The sequence below is a fragment of the Oncorhynchus keta genome, chromosome 20 (assembly GCF_023373465.1).
Source record: "Oncorhynchus keta strain PuntledgeMale-10-30-2019 chromosome 20, Oket_V2, whole genome shotgun sequence".
Classification (NCBI taxonomy): Eukaryota; Metazoa; Chordata; class Actinopteri; order Salmoniformes; family Salmonidae; genus Oncorhynchus; species Oncorhynchus keta.
In genome coordinates, this window is record NC_068440.1 from 286,594 (window position 1) to 309,740 (window position 23,147).

The window sequence follows — 23,147 nt, forward strand, 5'->3', positions numbered from 1 at the left end:
GGATTTTGCCTGTGTTTAGCTGTATTGTTACTTTTTAATCATTATTATTTTATTTTTTTAAACTCCCGAAGTCCTTGCCGATGACAAGCATACCCATGATGCAGTCACCGCCATGCTTGAAAATATGAAAGCGGTACTCAGTAATGTGTTGGATTTGCCTCAAACATAACACTTTGTATTCAGAACATAAAGTTAGTTTCTTTGCCACATTTCTTGCAGTTTTACTTTAGTGCAACAGGACACATGTTTTGGAATAAAACATTCTGTAGAGGCCTCCTTATTTCCAATCCATTGTTAACGACAATGTTGATCCATCCTCAGTTTAATTGCTATAATAAAGAAAAGAAAAACTGTTTAAAAGTCAGTATTAGCCTCATGGTGAAATTCTTGAGCACTTTCTTTCCTCTCTGGCAACAGTTAGGAAGGACCCCTGTATATTTGTAGTGACATCTACCGATAGGTGCCCTTCTTTGCGAGGCATTGGAAAACCTCCCTGGTTTTGTGGTTGATTCTGTGTTACTCGAACAGTGTATTTCAGAGGGACCTTGCAGCTTGATGTGCACCCACACTGCCCGTTCATTTCACAATCAATAGGAAATGGCATAGCACTGGGAGTCATTACTTGAATGTGTCACCCCTGTATGGGATTGTCACTTGTTGCCCGTTTCCACCTAAGTGGAAAGCCTGAGTCTCATTGTTCAACTTGCACACATAATTATCTGAGAAGTTAAATGTGGAGGACCATCTAATTGTGCTAAATATTCTCTTTGATTTATCTGAACTGACCTGGTGAATCCAGTTGTGTTGACTGCCATTCTCCTCCAGCTCTCTGTTGAACTCTTTAAAATCAACTCCCCTATGATTCCTATTTTTGGTTCTTTACACAGTTTTTATAGTTATCACCAACTGCGACATATTCTCTCTGCCAGTGCTCCCATGTGGCCTTTCCATTAGGGTTGTGAACAGCAAACTGTACTTCATCGAAGCAACATTCAGTGCATTCACGGCGCATGCATCTTTTGTCCTCTTTACTACATGTTATACTTGACAGGAGTGGGGACAGACTTTTAGTAGGAACCATGTCTCCGTTTGCCAAACTGTCAATGAGAAGATTCTGGTACTTATGTGAATGGCATGCACATGTATTGCGGTCACTATGCTTAGTCTCGAACATAGAATGTCCTGTATCTTCTGAACTGTTTGTAGGACAAGCGGTGCTGCTTGTCCTTGTGCAGTATTCTCCTATCTTTCTTCTTTCCATTCTTCCCTGGGAGCAGAATGTTTTTTTGCTTTTCACTGGTAGATTTATTTTTCTGTTGCATGATGGGCAATGGTATTCCTCACTGAACGTTGACGTTAGGACAACAGAACAAAAACCTCTGTACTTCAGCCTTTCATCTCTCATCTTTAATTCATCTAATCAGCATCTTATTTTTGCTCTAAGGTTTTTCCATCTCCCCTTTGAGTTTCACTCGCTCTGCCAGGGCCTAGTGTTGATCTTTGTCTGTTCCTTGGTAGGATAGGTGAATGCTCTGGTGTGCTGCATTGTACAAGGGCTGGGTCTCCCTGGAATTCCTGCTCTTAGATTAATTAGTTCATGAAGGTTCTCTTTTCACTACACCTCTTCTTTGAGTTTCTCCATTTCTCCCAAAGCTTCCCTTTACATTTTTCAACTCGATTTCTGCTCTGGTTAACCCCCCCAAAATGTTTATTACAATCTCAAAAGTAAGCCTAATATCCAATTAGGACAACAATTTAGATTTGCATAATGACTTCCTCTCTCCTCTCAGGATCAGCATTTTGTCTCTCCCTGTATCTCAGTGTTCTCACATCCTCAAGCTGACATGAATAAAAACTAAATTAGTCTATAGCCAACCATCCCCCCCCCCCAGTACAACAGCGCCTCTTCAACCTCAGGAGGCTGAAGATATGTAGCTTCCTGCCGGGCTGTATCACCGCCTGGTACGGTTCTCCCAGAGGGTGGTGCGGTCTGCCCAACGACAAACTACCTGCCCTCCAGGACACCTACAGCATCCAATGTCACAGGAAGGCCAAAAAGATCATCAAGGACAACAACCACCTGAGCCACTGCCTCTTCACCTCGCTATTATCCAGAATACGAGGTCAGTACAGGTGCATCAAAGCTTGGACCGAGAGACTGAAAAACAGCTTCCATCTCAAGGCCATTAGAACGTTAAACAGCCATTACTAGGCAGCTTCCACCTGGTTACGTAACCCTGCAGCTTAGAGGCTGCTGCACTACATACATAGACATGAAATCACTGGCCACTCTAATAAAGGAACACTAGTCACTAATAATGCTGACATATTTTTGCCTTACTCATATGTATATATACACACACTATTCTACTGTACTTTAGTCTATGCCACTGACATTGCTAATTCTAATATTTATATATTCTTTAATTCCATTATTTTACTTAGGTTTGTGTGCATTGTTAGATATTACTGCACTGTTGGAGCTAGAAACTCAAGCGTTTTACTACACCCGCAATAACATATTGGGGCAGCAGCGTAGCCTAGTGGTTAGAGCGTTGGACTAGTGACCGGATTCATTGAATCAGAAGGCTCATTCGTCACAAAACCAACTGATATTGCTACTTTAATTACATTTTCATTGGCAAGATCAGCATAATGAAGCATGACATGCCAGCAACAAATGCTGACACTACACATCCAAGTATATCTGACAGAATTTTGAATTCTGTAAAGTGAGTGTGGATGAGGTGAAACAATTATTGTGTATCAACTGACAACTTGGATGGAAAATGACTAAGGATAATAGCAGACCATATTGCCAGTCTTATTTGCCATATCTACAATTTCAGCCTCCTCTCAGGCCTGGAGAAAAGCAAAAGTAATTCAATTATCCAAGAATAGTAAAGCCCCCTTTACTGGCTCAAATAGCCGACCAATCAGCCTGTTACCAACCCTTTGCAAACTTGAAAAAAAATTGTGTTTGACCAGATGCAATGCTATTTTACAGCAAAGAGAAATTGACAAACGTTCAGCATGCTTATAGGTGAAGGACATTCAACAAGCACAGCACACAAATAACTGATGTTTGCCTGAGAGAAATTAATGATAAAGATTGCGGGGGCTGTTTTGTTTGACTTCAGTGCGGCTTTTGACGATATTGATCAGTCTGCTGCTGGAAAAATGTACAGTTGAAGTCAACATACACTTAGGTTGGAGTCATTAAAACTAGTTTTTCAACCACTCCAAACTTCTTCTTAAATTAACAAACTGTAGTTTTGGCAAGTCAGTTTGGACTTCTACTTTGCGCATGACAAGTAATTTTTCCAACAATTGTTGACAGATTATTTCACTTATAATTCACCGTATCACAATTCCAGTGGGTCAGAAGTTCACACACTAAATTTACTGTGTCTTTAAACAGCTTGGAAAATTCCAACAAATGAAGTCATGGCTTTAGAAGCTTGACAGGCTAATCAATTCAGTCAATTGGAGGTGTACCTGTGGATGTATTTCAAGGCCTACCTTCAAACTCAGTGCCTCTTTCCTTGACATCATGGGAAAATCAAAAGAAATCAGCCAATAACTGAGAAAATAATTGTAGACCTCCACAGGTCTGGTTCATCCTTGGGAGGAATTTCCAAACACCTGAAGGTACCATGTTCATCTGTACAAACAATAGTACGTAAGTATAAACACCATTGGACCACGCAGCCATCATACCACTCAGGCAGGAGACGCGTTCGTCTCCTAGAGATTAACGCATTTTGGTGCAAAAAGTGCAAATCAATCACAGAACAGCAGCAAAGGACCTTGTGAAGATGCTGGAGGGAACCGTTACAAAAGTATTTATATCCACAGTAAAAGGAAGAATGAAAGGAAGAAGCCACTGCTCCAAAACCGCCATAATAAAGCCAGACTACGGTTTGCAACTGCACATGGGGACAAAGATGGTACTTTTCGGTGCTCTGGTATGATGAAACAAAAATAGAACTGTTTGGCTGTAATGACCATCATTATGTTTGGAGGAAAAAGGGTGAGGCTTGCAAGCCAAAGAACACCATCCCAACCGTGAAGCACAGGGGTGGCAGCATCATGTTGTGGAGGTGCTTTGCTGCAGGACGGACTGGTGCACTTCACAAAGTGAAGTATGTGGATATATTGAAGCAGCATCTCAAGACAGTCGGGAAGTTAAAGCTTGATCGCAAATGAGTCTTCCAAATGGACAATGACCCCAAGCATACTTCCAAAGTTGTGGCAAAATGGCTTAAGGACAAAAGTCAAGGTATTGGAGTGGCCATCACAAAGCCCTGACCTCAATCCTGTAGAATATTTGTGGGCAGAACAGAAAAAGCGTGTACGAGCAAGGAGGCCTTTACAAACCTGACTCAGTTACACTAGCTCTGTCAGGAGGATTGGGCCAAAATTCAACCACCTTATTGTGGGAAGCTTGAATTTTGTGTTGTAGATATGGGATAGTGGAGTAGGGCCTGAGGGCACATAGTGTGCTGTGAAATGTTATGAATTTAATTTAATGTTTTTTTAAATTTTATAACTGCCTTAATTTTTCTGTACCCTGTCTCGGTAGCAACTAATGGGGATCCATTATAAATACAACCGGAGTGACTGGACATCACTGGCTACAACAAAATGGTTCCAGTCTGGCTAGCTACATTGTCAGATTACATTTCTAATTTTGTCAGACAGTGCACTTGAATTTGCAATGAAAATGACTGTTAGCTAGCAAAAGTTAGCTTGCTGACTAGCTACTTATATGATCTGTGTAGTAATATTATTCAAATCAGAAACCATTTGCATGGCTAGTTATAGCCTAGTTAGCCAGCTAACGTTGAACCTAGTTGGTTAGCCCTTTAGCTACATGCACATGCATACAACAGCTATGACAATGTTTGCATTGGTAGTAGTACGAGTTGGGATTATGCCGGTTCATTATAGCTATCTAGATGAACCGACACACAAGTTTCTACTTTAATTCAAAGTAAAACATTTTTTTTAAACAATTTAAAACCAGATTGAGATGGTCGTTCACATGAGATGGGGAGACAGGCAAATGGGAGAAACAGTGGTTGGAAGTAGGGATTGTTCCCTGTCCTCAGGTGGGAAGTTGTATGTGACATGTGCCGGAGATTGTTAGCACTACACCAAGGCTCTGCACAGGAAATTATAATTTTAAATGGTTGATGGCAGTGGGTAACCAAATCACAGATTGCATTCGTCTTGTTCAAACATTTTGGGAACCCTGACCTACGTTTCCCAAGTGCTGGGTGTTTGAAAGCAATTCTTGTTTTCACAATTTCTCCCAACAAAAAAACAATAAATCTCCCAACCTTCAAGAAAAATCTAATGAATTTCAATATTCATAGTTTGTGCCTACTAGTTGAAAATACCTTGCCATTTTCTTACTCTACATAAATAAAATATGTGTTTGAGTTGTGCACAATGGAGGCCTGGAGCATTTAATATCCAATTATTATTTGTATGATACATTTAACTGTCCATGATGAATGGCTGGAAAAATACAGCCGCAATTAATTTACAAAGTATGCAAATCAGATTTCAAATATGATTACACTTGCAGGTTGAAAAATGTACGCATTTACAATGGACTAACTCAAAGCAGTACTTTCAAATGTGTGAGATAGAAGAGGTGTGGAGTGGGAGCAGGAAGAGTCAAATGCGTGTCTCATGGCCAATGTGTGAGAGTTGGTAGCTCTGAATCACAGCACATATTTTACTTCCTTCTTTGCTCCAATGGGTACACTCACAATGGCCGCCAGTCCACCCATTAAGCCATCGGCCTGAATGGGGACGCCCGTTCTAGTCATATGGCAGCATATGCAGTCAGGAGCAGAGGAGAGGATAAAGTGTGTGCCTTTTTGCTATTCAAAAATGGTTATTACGGTGACCATTGTCATTTGGCAGGCCAAAATTCCATGACCGTCAGAGCGCCCTTCTCCACCCCTCTGGAAACTGTAGTTCTTATTGACAGATTTATCAGGTTGGTGAGAGGCCTGACCAATGTCACAAAAATGACTTCAAAAATCCTGTGCCTAATTGAATTTTTCAAGAACTCTGCATGACCTACTTCTAATCTTGAAGCATCATTTTCTACACTACCTACACTGATCTCGGAGTGAAGCAATTTAAGGATCCTATGGTTCTAACAATGAAATTAGCTTTAAGATGCATTTGGGAAACCGGGCCCAGGGCAGTTGTGCTTTCCCATGAGTACCTTTCCACCTTCTTGATACTTATTGACAATTTGTCATATAGGAGGTAATCATTTCATTACAACATCAATTGATATGTGACCTGTTTCAGGAAACTAGGCATATGTCTCAAGTCACAAATTCACAGGAGCCATTTGAACGTAAAATAGTTATCAAAATGCGTTTTTTGGCAGAAATGCCTTTGAACATGTTAACTTTCATGTGCCTTATTACAGTTTTATGCCATCTGTACAAGACTAACTACTACCAATTGGATACCACGAAATTGGGGAGAGAAATAAATGGGTGAAAAAAAAAAAGAATTCAGAGCCTAGTTGGTTTAGCCAAAGAAAAAGGGACCTTCCATGATTGGCTGAGATCAAGAGTGGGCTGGACATGCCGAGAGATGAGTTTCAGATTGGTCTGCGGTGTAGCATCGGGTCTATAAAATGAGCTGCTCGTTATGCGTACATAATCCTTTCTAGTGCAGTTTTTCAAAAAATATAACATTAGCCATGGAGAATGTGCAAATATGTTGCTTACTGCTCTCAATAACATTGCTGCCCTGAATTTATCAGGCGCTAATCGACAAAGCTCAGTGGGAAAAGGATGTGATTGACTACCATCTGGAGGATGATTGTGCCATGCACAATCCCCGATTTAGGTAAAAACATTTTAATTGAAGACATTGTAGTCTTCTGATGAGTGAAAAAAACACACCCCCATTAACAGTACATCCTCCATATAATTCATAACATAGGCCTAACAGTTATTTTTACTTGCACACACACTATAGCTGGGTCACCCCGTCCTGCCCCAACCTAACACACCCCAATCAGCTTTAGGATCTTAGTGAAACGTTCATTGGTTTCAGGTGTGTTAGGCCAAGGCCAGAGAGTGACAACAGTACAGCAGACTCCCAGGGCCAGGACTGAGCAGCCCAGTAGCTAGGGACTGCGTAAATAGGTATCACCACTGACGTGGGCATGTCTTCAATACAGACTCCTTTTGTTGCACAGTATTCCATATAAGGAATCCAGCCAGACCTTATGAAAGTTGTACAGTATACCCTTAATCTTAAAAACAAATCTAGTGATACTGTACATAACTTTCTATTTCTTCCATGCATTGTGGGAGGATAACCAACCTTCCAATCAATGGCAATTCATTTGATAGCCAACATAAATGCTAGGTTGTACAGTTTATTCTGATAATTGCATAAATAAATCACTCCACTATTATTCTGACATTTCACATTCTTAAAATAAAGTGGTGATCCTAACTGACCGAAGACAGTTCGGATCTGCAGTATCAGCATTTCCCAGAAAACAAAAACAGGGAGAAGGGAGAACCGGTGGACATGCTGAGCAAAGAACATACTCTTTGCCAGAATTCAGCCAGCCTTCACAAGACCACAACATACAGTTGAAGTCAGAAGTTTACATACACCTTAGCCAAATACATTTAAACTCAGTTTCACAATTCCTTACATTTAATCCTAGTAAAAATTCCATGTCTTAGGTCAGATAGGATCACCAATTTATTTTAAGAATGTGAAATGTCCGAATAATAGGAGAGAATGATTTCAGCTTTTATTTATTTCATCATATTCCCAGTGGGTCAGAAGTTTACATACACTCAATTAGTATTTGGTAGCATTGCCTTTAAATTGTTTAACTTAGGTCAAACATTTTGGGTAGCCTTCCACAAGCTTCCCACAATAAGTTGGGTGGATTTTGGCCCATTCCTCATGACAGAGCTGGTGTAACCGAATCAAGTTTGTAGTAGGCCTTCTTGCTCGCACATGGTTTTTCCTGTCCACAGATTTTCTATAGGATTGAGGTCAGGGCTTTGTGATGGCCACTCCAATACCTTGACTTTGTTGTCCTTAAGCCATTTTACCACAACTTTGGAAGTATGCTTGGGGCTATTGTCCATTTGGAGGACCCATTTTACATTTACATTTAAATCATTTAGCAGACGCTCTTATCCAGAGCGACTTACAAATTGGTGCATTCACCTTATGACATCCAGTGGAACGGCCACTTTACAATAGTGCATCTAAATCTTTTAAGGGGGGTGAGAAGGATTACTTTATCCTAGGTATTCCTTAAAGAGGTGGGGTTTCAGGTGTCTCCGGAAGGTGGTGATTGACTCCGCTGTCCTGGCGTCGTGGGGGAGTTTGTTCCACCATTGGGGGGCCAGAGCAGCGAACAGTTTTGACTGGGCTGAGCGGGAACTGTACTTCCTCAGTGGTAGGGAGGCGAGCAGGCCAGAGGTGGATGAACGCAGTGCCCTTGTTTGGGTGTAGGGCCTGATCAGAGCCTGGAGGTACTGAGGTGCCGTTCCCCTCATTTGCAACCAAGCTTTAACTTCCTGACTGATGTCTTGAGATGTTGCATCAATATCGCCACATAATTTTCTTTCCTCATGAAGCCATCTATTTTGTAAAGTGCACCAGTCCCTCCTGCAGCAAAGCACCCCCACAACATGATGCTGCCACCCCCATTCTTCACGGTTGGGATGGTGTTCTTCAGCTTGCGAGCCTCCCCTTTTTCCTCCAAACATGATGGTCATTACAGCCAAACAGTTCTATTTTTGTTTCATTAAACCAGAGGACATTTCTCCAAAAGTACCATCTTTGTCCCCATGTGCAGTTGCAAACAGTAGCTTTTTTTTAAACGGTGGTTTTGGAGCAGTGGCTCCTTCCTTGCTGAGCGGCCTTTCAGGTTATGTCGATATAGGACTCGTTTTACTGTGGATATAGATACTGGAAGAAAAAACATGTACAAACGTATCTTCACAAGGTCCTTTGCTGTTGTTCTGGGATTGAGTTGCACTTTTCGCACCAAAGTACTCTAGGAGACAGAACGTGTCTCCTTCCTGAGCGGTATGACAGCTGCGTGGTCCCATGGTGTTTATACTTGCGTACTATTGTTTGTACAGATGAACATGGGAGCAATTTCCACACGCCTGAAGGTACCAAGGATGAACCAGACTTGTGGAGGTCTACAATTATTTTCTGAGTTATTGGCCGATTTCTTTTGATTTTCCCAGGATGTCAAGCAAAGAGGCACTGAGTTTGAAGTCAGGCCTTGAAATACATCCACAGCTACCCCTCCAATTGACTCAACTGATATCAGAAGCTTCTAAAGCTATTACATCACATTGACATGTTTAAAGACAACCGCTCGGAGGCATCCACATGGTCCTAAAGCACACAGTTGCCACGTTATGGATCATATTCCAATGATAAAAAGTGTGTGTGTGTGTGAGTGGGGGGGGTGCTGTCCCCCCTTCCCCAGTGAAAGATGCACCAATTTGTTTTTGTTATTCGATGCCCTCAGTTTGTGAATATCAGATATTTGCCTGGCTATTTCTGGTGGGCCCATGAACCATTTGACAGGAATTTAGTTGTTATGATGACTGCTTTAAGCCTATTTTTGCCAGGGTTATCCATCCAGGTGATATTGAAGTCACCAAAAACCAGCCATGCAGACTTGGATTTAAGATATTTAAGTAGTTCTTCTAATTTGGCATAATATTGTACATCACATTCAGGGGGATTAAACACAACTAGAATATAGAAATGCATTTGTGTTGACAGGAACACATTTACACCAAGACATTCCATAGGCGGCTCACTTCTTCACACTTAATGGAGTCCTTTATGTACGTCAACCCCCCTCTCCCAGTGGTTCTCTCTCTCTTTAAAACATTTGTATCCAGGAACAATCAATCATATTAATTAAAATGTTACTATGAAGCCAGGTAAGACAAAACAAATCTAGATTCGACCCAGGAAGCAATGATCTAATCACTACTTATATTCAGATGTCCTCGAAATATGCCTTTTGGTTTCACTCTGGAACCACTTTAGCACAATTGAACATATTGATCTAGCAGTGTTCTTCAACCATGACAACCATATTGTCAATCAATACTGTTCACACTACTTCAGTACTGGGAGAGAATGAGTTTGGACAAAGTGGGATGGGCAGGCTGGGTTGCGTAACAACAACATTGCAGTGAAAGTTTCACATTGTAGCTCTACGTATCGGTTTAACCAGTTTCTCATTGTAGCTCTACATATCTGTTAAACAATACACTTTCTATTGAGCTATGAATGTCAGCCCTTAAGCACAGGTTTTAGGCCACGTTCTGCTCTATTAACACAATTTGCTTAGAATTGGTAGCAACCCTTCACCCTAGCCACCTATTCTCCAATCAGATTGGAAGATATACGAAAGGAAGATTAGAAGAGGACACAGGTATCATCATGTCCAGGTGATAGTGAAGTCTTGTGGTGAATGTTCACAGGGAAACTATGTTATAATACAGGCTACACCAACAAATCAAAATCTTTGTCACATGCGCCGAATACAACCAGTGTAGACCGTACAGTGAAATTATTACTTACTTAAACTTCTTAGGGCTAGGTCCCTTTTTCTCCACTTCCTGCCTGAATGATGTGCCCAAAGTAAACTGCTTGTAGCTCAGGATATGCATATAATTGGTACCATTGGAAAGAAAACACTTTGAATAAGTTTGAAGAAGTGTTAAAATAATGTAACACATAACACTCCCTGGATTCAATTCATATGGCTTCCACAGGGTGTCAGCAGTCTATGTTCAAGGTTTCAGGCTTGTAACTTCATAAACGAATAAGGAATACACTTTTTGGTAGAGGGACACAGCTACTGTAAAATCGGATTTAGCAGTTAGATTAACGTGAATTTAAGCTTTCAGCCGATATAAGACATAAATGTTTAAAATCCATAACATTTATGATTATTTATTTGAATTGCGCACCCTCCAGTTTCACAGGAAGTTGTAGCGGGACCCCTAACCTTACCCAACAATGCAGTTTAAAAATATATATACACGAGTAAGAATAAGAAATAAAGGTAACAAGTAATTAAAGAGCAGCAGTAAAATAACAATAGTTAGACTATACCCAGGGGGGTACCGGTAGAGTCAATGTGCGGGGACACCGGTTAGTTGAGGTAATATGTACATGTAGGTAGAGTTATTAAAGTGACATCGCATAGATAATCACAACAGAGTAGCAGCCATGTAAGGGGGGTAATGCAAATAGTCTGGGTAGCCATTTGATTAGATGTTCAGGAGTCTTATGGCTTGGGGTTTGAAACTGTTTAGAAGCATCTTGGACCTAGACTTGGCGCTCAGGTACCGCCGTGGGGTAGCAGAGAGAACAGTCTGTGTCTAGGATGGCTGGAGTCTGACAATTTTTAGGGCCTTCCTTTGACATCTCCTGGTGTAGAGGTCCTGGACGGCAGAAAGCTTAGCCCCAGTGACGTATTGGGCCGTACGCACTACCTTCTGTAGTGCCTTGCGGTCGGAGGCAAAAAAGTTGCCATACCAGGCAGGATACTCTCGATGGTGCAGCTGTAAGAACCTTTTGAGGATCTGAGGACTCGTGACAAATCTTTTCAATCTCCTGAGGGGGAATAGATTCTTCACGACTGTCTTGGTGTGCTCGGACCATTCTAGTTTGTTGGTGATGTGGACACCAAGGAACTTGAAGCTCTCAACCTGCTCCACTGCAGCTTCATCGATGTGAATGGGGGCGTGCTCTGTCCCCTTTTTCCTGTAGTCCAAAATCATCTCCTTTGTCTTGATCAAGTTGAGGGAGATGTCCTGGCACCACACAGAATACAGATCATTCAGTGCGGTCTTAGTGCCAGCATCAGTCTGTGGTGGTATGTAGACAGCTACAAAAAAAATACAGAGGACCACACTATCTACCTAGAGTTTTACAGCTTATAATGAGATACTCTACCTCAGACGAGCAAAACCTTGAGACTTCCTTAGATGTCATCCATCAGCTGTTATTTAAAAATGTATAGTCAGCCGCCCCTCGTCTTACCAGACGGCACTGTTCTGTCCTGCCAATACAGAGTATAACCAGCCAGCCATGTTGATAATTTCGTCGTTCAGCCACGACTCCATGAAGCATCAGATATTACAGTTTTGAATGTTCCAGTCGTTGTTTAATTTTCTGCGTAGGTCATCAATTTTATTTTCCAAAGATTGCACATTAGCTAGCAGAATGGAAGGAAGTGGGGGTTTATTCGATCGCCTACGAATTCTCAGAAGGCAGCTCTCGCCCCCTGGCCCCTTTTTCTCCGATTTCTCTTCACGCAAATGACAGGATCTGGTCTGGGCCTGTTCCCGGGGAAGCAGTATATCATTCACGTCGGGCTTGTCCACTCAATAAAGGAAAATAAGGATTCTGCCAGTCCTGGGGAGTAATCACAGTTCTGATGCCCAGAAGTTATTTTCGGTCATAAGAGATGGTAGCAGCGACGTTATGTAATCAAATAAGTTTTTAAAACGTTCAACGCAAAGAAACAAACTAAAAACACTATTGGTTGGGAATATGTAAAATGTCAGCCTTGTTCTCTGGTGCCATATTAAAAAGGTAAACTTCAGAGGAGTAATTGTTAACATACAGAGTAGGCCTAACTTAATTTGACCTGAATTATTTTCATGTTCAAAATCTTTATAAGGTGACAGGAATAAATACACGCAAACTCTGGTAATTAGGAAAACTGAAATATTTTCTCAAATTTCCTCAGAACATCATCACGTAGCTTATTATTTAGCAGAGTTGCTTTTAGATATATAGAAAAATGATGTTTATATTATAGGCCTATGACAAATAATATAAGCATTATTGAGGGCCTAAAGACTGTCACCTGACCTCTTCGAATTAATTGCGTCACACCCACCCAGTATCTGTGTGAACGAAACTAGGGATGCGTGTGCCACGATGACCACAAGAGAAGCGCAAAGATACTCGAATATGACCAGATATCAGCCTGTATCACGTAACACTTGCGACCTACTCTATCTAACGATATGTGTTCACTATTCTATCTACAAAATGCTCAGGGTAGGCTGCTATTGCCTATCGACCCCGATATGCAGCTTATAGTCTACGTGTCAATATGCATACAATTACAGCGCGATAATACGATTTCTATCACCACTCTGTAGTTGTGGCCAGGAAAAGCGGAGTATAAGTAAGACTGCTGCCAACGCACCACAAAGCCACAGGTGTCCCCCTCTCTGTGCTTATCCCAAATTAACGCTCGCTCTCCAAAACGCTGATCAGCGAAATGCAGAGAGGCTATTTAATACGAACGATTCAACAATTCCCTTTGACGTTCCTTTACTGGCCCCGACCGACGCAAATAACAAATAGACAATAACCTAAGCAAATAATAAGTAGGCTACCCCAGTATATGCGCGTTATAAATGTCGGCGATGGGTAGGCTATCGTTGACGTCTCTAACGCAGATACTGGAGAAAATAAGTAGCGTCGCTGAATGCAGGCGCGTTGTTATACTCTTACTGTCGCCTACCTGCTAGAATGGAGGAAGGTCCAGGCGAGATATCAGAAGCGACGTCTAAAGTACCCTTCGATTATCAAGAGATGCGTGTGCTCACTTGCCGTGTTGCATCCCAGAATATGTTTCACAATACACTGCAGACATGAACAAACTCCTCCTGCTCCGGCTGCTGCTGCCGCCGCTAAAGCAACCTGTTTGCCAGTAGGCTACGTCAGATAATATCACCCCGCCCTCGAAACAAGCCGATTGGCTCGGCGCATATTAAATGTAAGGTCTTTTCTATATCGGCGGGACAGTGCTGCCAATCAAGGGTCTATCTATTACGAATATTTCACGCTTATTTGCGCTCCATGGCTCAATTTGCTATAGGCTACATGAGTACATTAATGCGGTTCATTTGCATTAGACTAAAGAATGTTGTAGGGCTATTCTCAGATAGTCTAGAGATATATGATCATTTATTGATCACCAATGATCACAATTAATATTGTAATTAAATATCACAGTTGAATACTACAGGAGAAATCTGGCAGGAGCTTAACATGCGTGTTTACGCTACAAAATGATATAAAGTGTCCTGTACTCCGAGCATGCGCTGACCATCTGGTAAATTGGGGCGGCAGGTAGCCTAGTGGTTAGCGCATTGGGCCAGTAACCGAAAAGTTAATAGATCGAATCACTGAGCTAACAAGGTAAAAACCTGTTGTTCTGCCCCTGAACAAGGCAGTTAACCCACTGTTCCTAGGCCGTCATTGTAAATAAGAATTTGTTCTTAACTGACTTGCCTAGTTAAACATAAAAGTGTCTTCACTAACATTTTCTACTTGTCCCTGACTGAGTCGGTTATAACAACATGTTTCAAGCAGACCACCATCAACCCTGTACCCAAGAACACTAAGGTAACCTGCCTGTAGCCATGAAGTGCTTTGAAAGGCTGGTCAATGCTCACATCAACACCATTATCCCCGAAACCCTAGACCCACTCCAATTTGCATACCAACCCCACAGATGACGCAATCTCTATTGCACTCAACACTGCCCTTTCCCACCTGGACAAAAGGAACACCTATATGAGAATGCTATTCATTGACTACAGCACAGCGTTCAACACCATAGTGCCCTCAAAGCTCATCACAAAGCTAAGGACCCTGGGACTAAACACCTCCCACTGCTACTGGATCCTGGACTTCCTGAAAGGCTGCCCCCAGGTGGTAAGGGTAGGTAACAACACATCTGCCACACTGATGCTCAACACGGGGGCCCTGTCCCTATTCACTCATGACTGATTGGCCAGGCATGACTTCCAACACCATTGTCAAGTTTGCTGATGACACAACAGTGGTAGGCCTGATCACCAACAACGATGAGACAGCCTATGGGGAGGTCAGAGACCTGGCCATGTGGTGCCAGGACAACAACCTCTCCCTCAACGTGATCAAGACAAAGGAGATGATTGTGAACTACAGGAAAAGGAGGACCTTTCTCATCGACGGGACTGCAGTGGAGCAGGTTGAGAGCTTCAAGTTCATTGGTGTCCACATCACCAACAAACTATCATGGTCCAAACACACCAAGACAGTCGTGAAGAGGGCACGACAAAACCTATTCCCCCTCAGGAGACTGAAAAGATTTGGCATGGGTCCTCAGATCCTCAAAAGGTTCTACAGCTGCACCATCGAGAGCACTGGTTGCATAACTGCCTGGTATGGCAACTGCTCGGCCTCCGACCGCAAGGCACCACAGAGGGTAGTGCGTATGGCCCAGTACCTCACTGGGGTCAAGCTTCCTGCCATCCAGGACCTCCATACCAGGCGGTGTCAGAGGAAGGCCCTAAAAATTGTTAAAAGACTCCAGCCACCCTAATCATACTGTTCTATCTGCTACCGCACGGCAAACAGTACCGGAGCACCACGTCCAGGTCCAAATGGCTTCATAACAGCTTCTACACCCAAGCCATAAGACTCCTGAACAGCTAATCAAAGGGCTACCCAGACACCTGTTTTACACTGCTGCTACTCTGTTTATCTATGCATGGTCACTTTAACTCTATGTGTACATATTACCTCAACTACCTTGACTAACCCGTGCCCCCACAAATCGACTCTGTACTGGTACCTCCTGTATATAGCCTCGCTATTGTTATTTTACTGCTGCTGTTTATTATTTATATTCTTTGTCTATTTTTTCTTTCTCAAAGCATTGTTGGTTAAGGGCTTGTCAGCAAGGTATATACTGTTGTATTCGGCGCATGTGACAAATACAATCTGATTTGATACGGTTGCAGTTCCCCTGTGACCATATCAGGTATGGATTTGAGGTGATATTTGCGTGAATGCAACTAAGGGTTCATTTAGTTTTTGGTCATGACTGGTAATATAGTTGTTGGAGTGCAGTTTCTCCTGGCCCATAGACAGACTACTTAATAAACAAATCTCTTTAACATGATGACATTTCTTCATAGCTCGCCTATCACCAAAAATAAGTTCCATTGGATTGTTAATAAGAGAGTGCATTTAGATGGATATAATCCCCATGATAGACACTGAAGGATGGAAATGGCATAATGGTTATCAATGCTCATGCGAGGGTTGGTCAGTAACGTTCAGGGTTTGGGTAAAAATATATATATTCACTCAAATCACTCTCAGAAATCCCAGACCTAGGGCAACAGCACTATATGTCGTAACATTGTGGGAGGCAACCCATCTGCCTAGGGCTGGGTTCTCGTACTGGCGGCCTGCAGGTGGTTTTATTTGGCCCCACAAGTTCTCTGAGCAAAAAAACATACTTTAAAAACAATTGTTGGACATAAGAATAAGGAAAACATTTAATTTTGGGAATCTGTTCCAAAGTATTCCCACGGATAGATGTCATCGTATAGGGGAAAAAAAATTGAGAAAAATGTATATTTCAGTTTACTACCTGAATTGACTGATTTGAAAGGGAAATGACTCAACCCTGGTACTGCCATTAGACAATTTGAAGTAACTAGACTAGAGTAGAAGCATATCTGTTTTAGCAGGTTTAGTGTATCCCCATGTTTAATACAACAAAAGCCACAAATAAAAAGATTTGACAAGGGCGAGTACAAAAACAATTTTCTTTACTTCTTCAGAGTTCAGTATCTTTCCCACACTGTGTGGGCTGCTGGTCAGTCCCTCAGGTTCCCACCAGAGGGCGCCTGAGTAGAGCACATTATTATACAGCAAGATAGCAGTACAAAAAAAATGAATGGGGTGACAAAAAGGCAACTTGGACAGAATGTTTTTTTGTTTTTTTAAGAAGGAAAATTACAAACACCTGACATGACAATAATATGAACATTGATATTATTTGCTCTGTTATTTGGTCTACTTCGAGGCCTCTAGCAGAGACCAAATTACAAATAAAAACAGATTGGACAAAGTTACTGCATTTGTTCACATGCATTCCCAAAAAACTAGTACACACATTGGATATGACCATGATGTCACTACTTGTAGCTATGCCAACACCATCCAACAGCACTGATATCACAACTTCTGTGTCCAGTGAAGGAGATATAAAAATGGTTGATTCAATGTATAAAAACAAAAAGTCCATTGACATAACCAAGACATTATATAATTACATTTTTTTGTTCATTGGTTGATTCTCCTGCATTCCAAGATGGACAGAGGCGTGTTTTGGGCAAACGTTCAGGCTGCATATCTACACATTTTTCTGTGGCGCCATTCTTTTCTCTCTGGAGGTGTGGGTAGGAGGACAGTCTAGTACATTGAGGAGTGGCCTGGGTCTCCTTTGGATTCATCAGCTCTGGGTCAAAACCAGGTATGTATGTGTGTGTAAGATGACCACGCTCCCACCAGGGGTCAGTCAGTCTGTCAGTGAGGGGTCTGTGTTGGTCAGTCACAAAGTATGAGGTAGTGTGTTGGTGTCAGTGCTTTGCTTGTCGCCAGGCCAAATGTCTGGGGGGGGGATAATGTGGACAGGGCATTGTCATGTACGGGGAAATCAGTTGTTCAGTCCAAAAGAGTCACTAAAAGTGCTTCATGTACTCACTAGCCAGTTTATTAGGTACACACATCTAGTACCGGGTCGGACACAGCTTTACTTCCAGAACAGCCTGAATGTTCCATGCAATGTTTTTCCACTCAATTTTCCAATGTTGGTGATCACTTGCCCACTGAAGCCACTTCTTTTTGTTTTTAGCTGATAGGAGTGGAACCCGGTGTGGTCATCTGCTGCAGCAGCCCATCCTCGACAAGGATTGATGAGTTGTGGGTTCCGAGATGCCATTCTGCACTTCACTGTTGTACTGCACCGTTATTTGTTTGTTTGGGGCCCACCTGATAGCTTGCACAATTCTGGATGTTTTGTTTGTCACATCATTCTTGGTAAACCCTAGACACTGTTGTGCGTGAAAAGCCCAGGAGGGAGTCTGTGATCCTGGATCCGGTGCGCCTGGCACCGACAATCATACTACGCTCAAAGTCACTTGCTTAGGTCACTTGTGTTGCCCATTCTAACATTCAATTGAACAGTAACTGAATGACTCGATGCCGGTCTGCCTGCTTTACAAAGCAAGCCACGGCCACATGACTCATTGTCTATAGGAGCGATCAGTTTTCGTGAAAGAGGCGCTGTACCCAATAAACTGTCCAGTGGGTGTAAGTGTTTTTATGTATGTAAAAGAGAGATTTGGGCATTGTAAACGGCTTATCAGATAAGGTTGGGCGAGAGAGATCAGAGCAGTCATTGTCTCTTCCCCTGCAGCCCTCCCAGTCTCTCCTCCTCCGCCTCCTGTTCCTCAGCCTTCATTGGCAGCCACCAGCTGGCCCAGGCCCTGGCGGACGTACACAGCCTGGATCTCCTTGGTTTTGAGGCAGAAGTCGCAGGCCCAGACGGCAGAGCTCTCCCGGGTCAGCAGCCCGTAGGCCGGCTCAGTCAGGCCTGTGCAGTCACGGTGGAACCAGCGCTGGCACGAAGCCTCGCACAAGATGGCATCCTGGTCGTCGTGCACCTCTGACAGACAGAAGCCACAGGGGAACACCATTCCCGGGCCCCCCAGCTTTCCTGGACCGGCGCCTGGGCCCGTGGAAGTGTTGGCGGGGCCGGGGGGCAGCGGAGACTGGGTGTTGGGAGTGGAGTTGGAAGGGGGGTTAGGGTTGCTGGCGGGGGTGTTGCCCCCGCTGTTGGTCAAGTTGTTCTGGGCAGAGTTGGGGGGAGCATTGGGCATGGGGCATCCACCAGTAGTGTTGTTCTGCTGGTTGTAAGGGGTGGAACCAGGGGCAGAATTGGGCAGAGTCGACTGCTGCTGGGGCGGGTTATTGGAAGAGGGGGTGTTGGTAGAGTTGGGCCCCTGCAGCTGATTTGGCGGCACCTGCTGAGGCTGGGATCCGTTGAGGGGGCCGGTGGGGGAGGAGTTAGGGTTGGGCTGGGGCGGTGCTGAGGGGGGCTGACCGGTTGTGTTGGGGTTGGGATGCTGGTCAGGGTGTCCAGGGAAGCCTCCTCCAGGCTGGGGAGGGCCAGAGTTGGGAGGCCCGGGGGGAGTGTTGTTGGGACCTGGGGGACCAGAGGAGTTTAAGTTAGGCTGCTGAGGAGGCCCAGACTGGGGCCCACCTCCACCAAAGTTCTTCCCCTCCTCATTTCCTGGACCCGGGGGGCTGGGGCCTGGGTAGGGCCCATCTTGTGAAGGAGGGAACTGTCCTTGAGGGGGTAGACTTGGCATCCCTCCCATGTTTCCTCCTGGGCCACCTCCCATGGCCCCCATCATGTTCATCCCTCCTGGCATGCCCCCCATGGGGTTCATGGGGCCATGGGGGGGTCCCCTGGGGCCTCCGCCACCTGTTAAAGGGGGGCTGTTGAAGGGGTGCCCACCCTGTCCGTGCTGTTGCTGCGGGGGCATCCCAAACCGAGGGTGCGGTGGCCCCCCTCCTCCAGGACCCCCCATACCACCAGGGGACAGCATGGGGTTGAACGCCGGTCCAGGGTGCATGGGGGGACTGAAATTGGGGGGCATGTTAAATTGAGACGGACCCCCAGGCCCTGGGAAACCTCCCCCACCACCCCCGAAGCCAGGCATCCCGCCAAAGCCCAGCTGGTGGTGCGGTCCTGCGTTGGGTGGTCCTGGGCCGAAAGGCGGTCTCCGACCTGGACCTCCAGGGCCTCCTACGGGTCCTCCGGGGCCCCCCATGAAGCCCATGCCCCCAGGGCCCATCCTGCCTCCACCCCCATACGGCCCCCCTCCTCCACCTGCCCCAGGGCTGGGGAGGAAGGGACCCCCTCCTGGACCTCCAGCGCCACCGGGTCGGGACGGCAGTGACGGGGGGCCAAAGTCATCGTCAAAAGGGTTGGAGGCAACCAGGTGGTCCACCATGGGGGTGGGAGGGGGCGCAAACTCAGAGAGGTGGGAGAATGCGCCACCAGGCCCCTGAAACACACAATGAGTAGAGACAAGAGAGAAAGGATTATTGAGATTGAACGAGGTCAGTTTGGTAAGAGCAGAGAAGCTACACATAGTGTAGAATGGTTGAATAGTAAACTAGTGAAACCACTGATTGATGTAACAAGTTGTCAACTATGTTACCACAAAAATTAACTTGACGAGTTTAGATCATGATTAAATGTGCAACAAATCACAAGACCAGCACAAGAAAAAGTGAACACAACAAGTAAAACCTTCTCCCAGACAAGGCCACCAGTCAAACACGGCGAACATGTTTACATTAAGGAAGAATGTCTTCAGATCAGAATTGCCAAGGCAGTCGTTACCTGAGCATTGGATTTCCTCTTCTTCTTCTCTGGGCTCTTCATTTGTCCACCTAAAGAGGGGAAGAGGAGAACAGGAGAGATAAGAGGGACATTCTAGCAATATCTTTCCGGTTTACAGATTAACATACACATGGTCTATTTTTCCCTCATTCCCTAAGAAATGCTTTTTGTGAGGGTGGGTTTGGAGTAAGTAGTGGGAAGATTAACCATGTTGACATTGCAATAAATACAACGCAAGACTTTACATTTGTAACACAGAACCCAGATGTAAAGATCAAAGTCCAGAACCAGGAGTGGACAGAGACAACATTCCTGACTGACTGGCATGAGGACAGTGTGTGGAGGTGAGGACCACAGTCACCCAAGCCACAGACTGTTCACTCAGCTACCTTCAGACAGGTGCATCAGAGCAAAGACAGAATAAAAACAGCTTCTATTACCAGGCCATCAGACTGTTGAACAGCCATTACTAGCCATCTACCATGTGATGCACACCCACAAATATATATATATATATAAACAACTCATATTGCTGAACATACCCTTCTTAGTGTCTTGTGTAAATTTATCCTGGGTAAATATGTATAGATTGCTCGAAACAGAAGTATATCGCATCACTCGCAACCAATACACTCATTTGATTTCAGTGTTGAACAGCCAAGCAGAGATGCCAGGTTTGGCTGAGTATGAGACACAGAGAGGAAAATAATGGACATCATGAGAATGTAGAAATTAAGTTAATACCAGGCCATTTACCAGCATGCAAGACATGCGAGTAGCAGGACAAAAACGATGAGACAGAACAACTGACTGCAGTCCTGTAGAACGTGGATTTGCAGCAGTGGTAACTAATGGTTAGTTCTGATCTGAGACAGACGGGATGGATGGATAATGATCAAAATCCTACCTTTGCCTCGCTTTCCTTGGCCTTGTCCCGCCAGGAGTCTCCCCGATTCGGCAGCCATTAATATGACTGTTGGTGCTGTGCAATGTCACCGTTCATATCATGTAAGAAAAATGTAAAATGACGAATAGTCTTGAGAATTTGGACCCGAGCAATATTAGCATGTGGAGTCAAACAGTCTTTGGATTTGAGGACAGTTTCTATAGATAGATAAGTAATGTGCGTCTTCCCTTGCAATTTACAACTCGATATCTTGTTCCCCACACTTTAACTGTCACGGGGTTTGCTGGCCAACACACATGCTCAAAAACTGTGGCTAGCCAGGGTTACTTTCAGCAGCCAGCTTGTACAAAATGAAGAGCCGGGCTGAATGAAACTTAACACCCCCCTCTAAAAATGATCACTTACAGATGTGTAACGTTAGCAATTAAGCTAGCTAGCTGTATAGCAACGTTGGCTATCACATTTGGGTAACATTAGTCGTTAGTGAGCTATGTTTTTTTTTATAGATTACATGTAGATTATGGTTTATAACAATGAATAACCTACATTCAATTTGGTTAATTTACACATTCCCCTCTATGATAGCCAGCGGCGCAAAATAACCGGTCTCTAGTTAATAAAATGTTGATTAACTTTAGCTAGCTAGCCTGTTAGCATTATTGGGAAGCAAACTATACCCTTTCTCCGTTGCTTGCTCTGTAGTCGTTAATATGAACCTCTCCAGTGTGTCATTGCCGATATACCAGTCCTCACACGGTATATGCTTTCTTTTGTGGTACAGCTTAAAATAATAATTGAAACAAACACGCACATTTTGCCATATTAATCACGGCCTACTATCGCCGCCGGACAAAGAGGGCCTGGCAAGAGAGACGCGCATCCGGGAACATTACAACTCAGAGGGAAAGTAGGGTTGTCCTAAAACGAGTTTTCTTAATTAAAGTCACTTTCTGCATCTAGATTAACAATAGACGTAATCACACTTATCAATAATTTTAAGTGTAGTTTAACTGATTTATTTTGTGTAGTAAATAGCACACATGATATAATTAATTTGTTCATTTCTGAATTTAGCACCCCTTTAATTTCAGGTTATGGAGCAGTCTAGAACGGACCACTTTCAACGCTGAGGTAGGGATGGACACACATAGGCGTTCCGTTTTGCAATGCAATATGGAATCCTTGGGACGTCCCTAAACTAAACCCCAACGCAAACCTTAAAAGTAGCTATTACCTATCACCTTACCATTAACATTTGAACTTTAATGGGGCAGGGACGTCCCAAGGGTCCCGGATAGCAAGGACAATGGGGGTGGCTATCAATCATAGGGCATGGTATCAAGTGGCTCCAGCGACTTGTACTGAGTCTACTCTATTGTCCATACATTGAATGAAACGTATAATATATATATATATGAAAAAAGGAAAGTAAAGAGAATCTATCAAAACAGAGAAATAATTATGAACACTTAAAATGGTGTATATATATATATATATATATATATATATATATATATATATACACCATATATACATTTGATTAAACGTTCAGGAGTATTATGGCTTGGGTGTAGAAGCTGTTTAGAAGCCTCTTGGACTTGACGCTCCGGTACCGCTTGCCGTGCGGTTGCAGAGAGAACAGTCTATGTCTAGGATGGCTGGAGTCTTTGACAATTTTTAGGGCCTTCCTCTGACACCGCCTGGTATAGAGATTCTGGATGGCAGGAAGCTTGGCCCCAGTGAGGCACCCTCTGTAGTGCCTTGTGGTCGGAGGCCGAGCAATTGCCATACTAGGCAGTGATGCAACCATTCAGGATGCTCTCGATGGTGCAGCTGTAGATCCCTTTGAGGATCTGAGGACCCATGCTAAATCTCCTGAGG

General features: G+C 43.7%; 2 protein-coding genes across 4 annotated transcripts in view; both read right to left on the minus strand.

The window, feature by feature from the left end:
* The window catches only part of cgnb (cingulin b), a 47,453-nt gene extending 33,623 nt beyond the window's left edge, over nt 1–13,830 (minus strand). For 2 of the 3 annotated variants that reach the window (XM_035794880.2, XM_035794878.2), the window contains exon 1: nt 13,619–13,822. The gene's annotated coding sequence lies outside the window, so the exon portion shown is untranslated. Of the gene's footprint in view, nt 1–13,618 lie in introns of all 3 variants that reach the window. The other variant, XM_035794881.2, reaches the window with a different exon arrangement.
* A 2,862-nt stretch (nt 13,831–16,692) lies between these two features.
* LOC118399097 (pygopus homolog 2-like) lies at nt 16,693–22,156 on the minus strand. The gene is made up of 4 exons (XM_035794882.2): nt 21,944–22,156; nt 21,267–21,341; nt 20,360–20,409; nt 16,693–20,018 (listed from the first exon to the last, which is right to left on the minus strand). The coding sequence occupies exons 2-4, from the start codon at nt 21,322–21,324 to the stop codon at nt 18,396–18,398; spliced, it is 1,731 nt and encodes a 576-aa protein (XP_035650775.1). The 5' UTR covers nt 21,325–21,341; nt 21,944–22,156; the 3' UTR covers nt 16,693–18,395.
* Nucleotides 22,157–23,147: the final 991 nt, after the last annotated feature.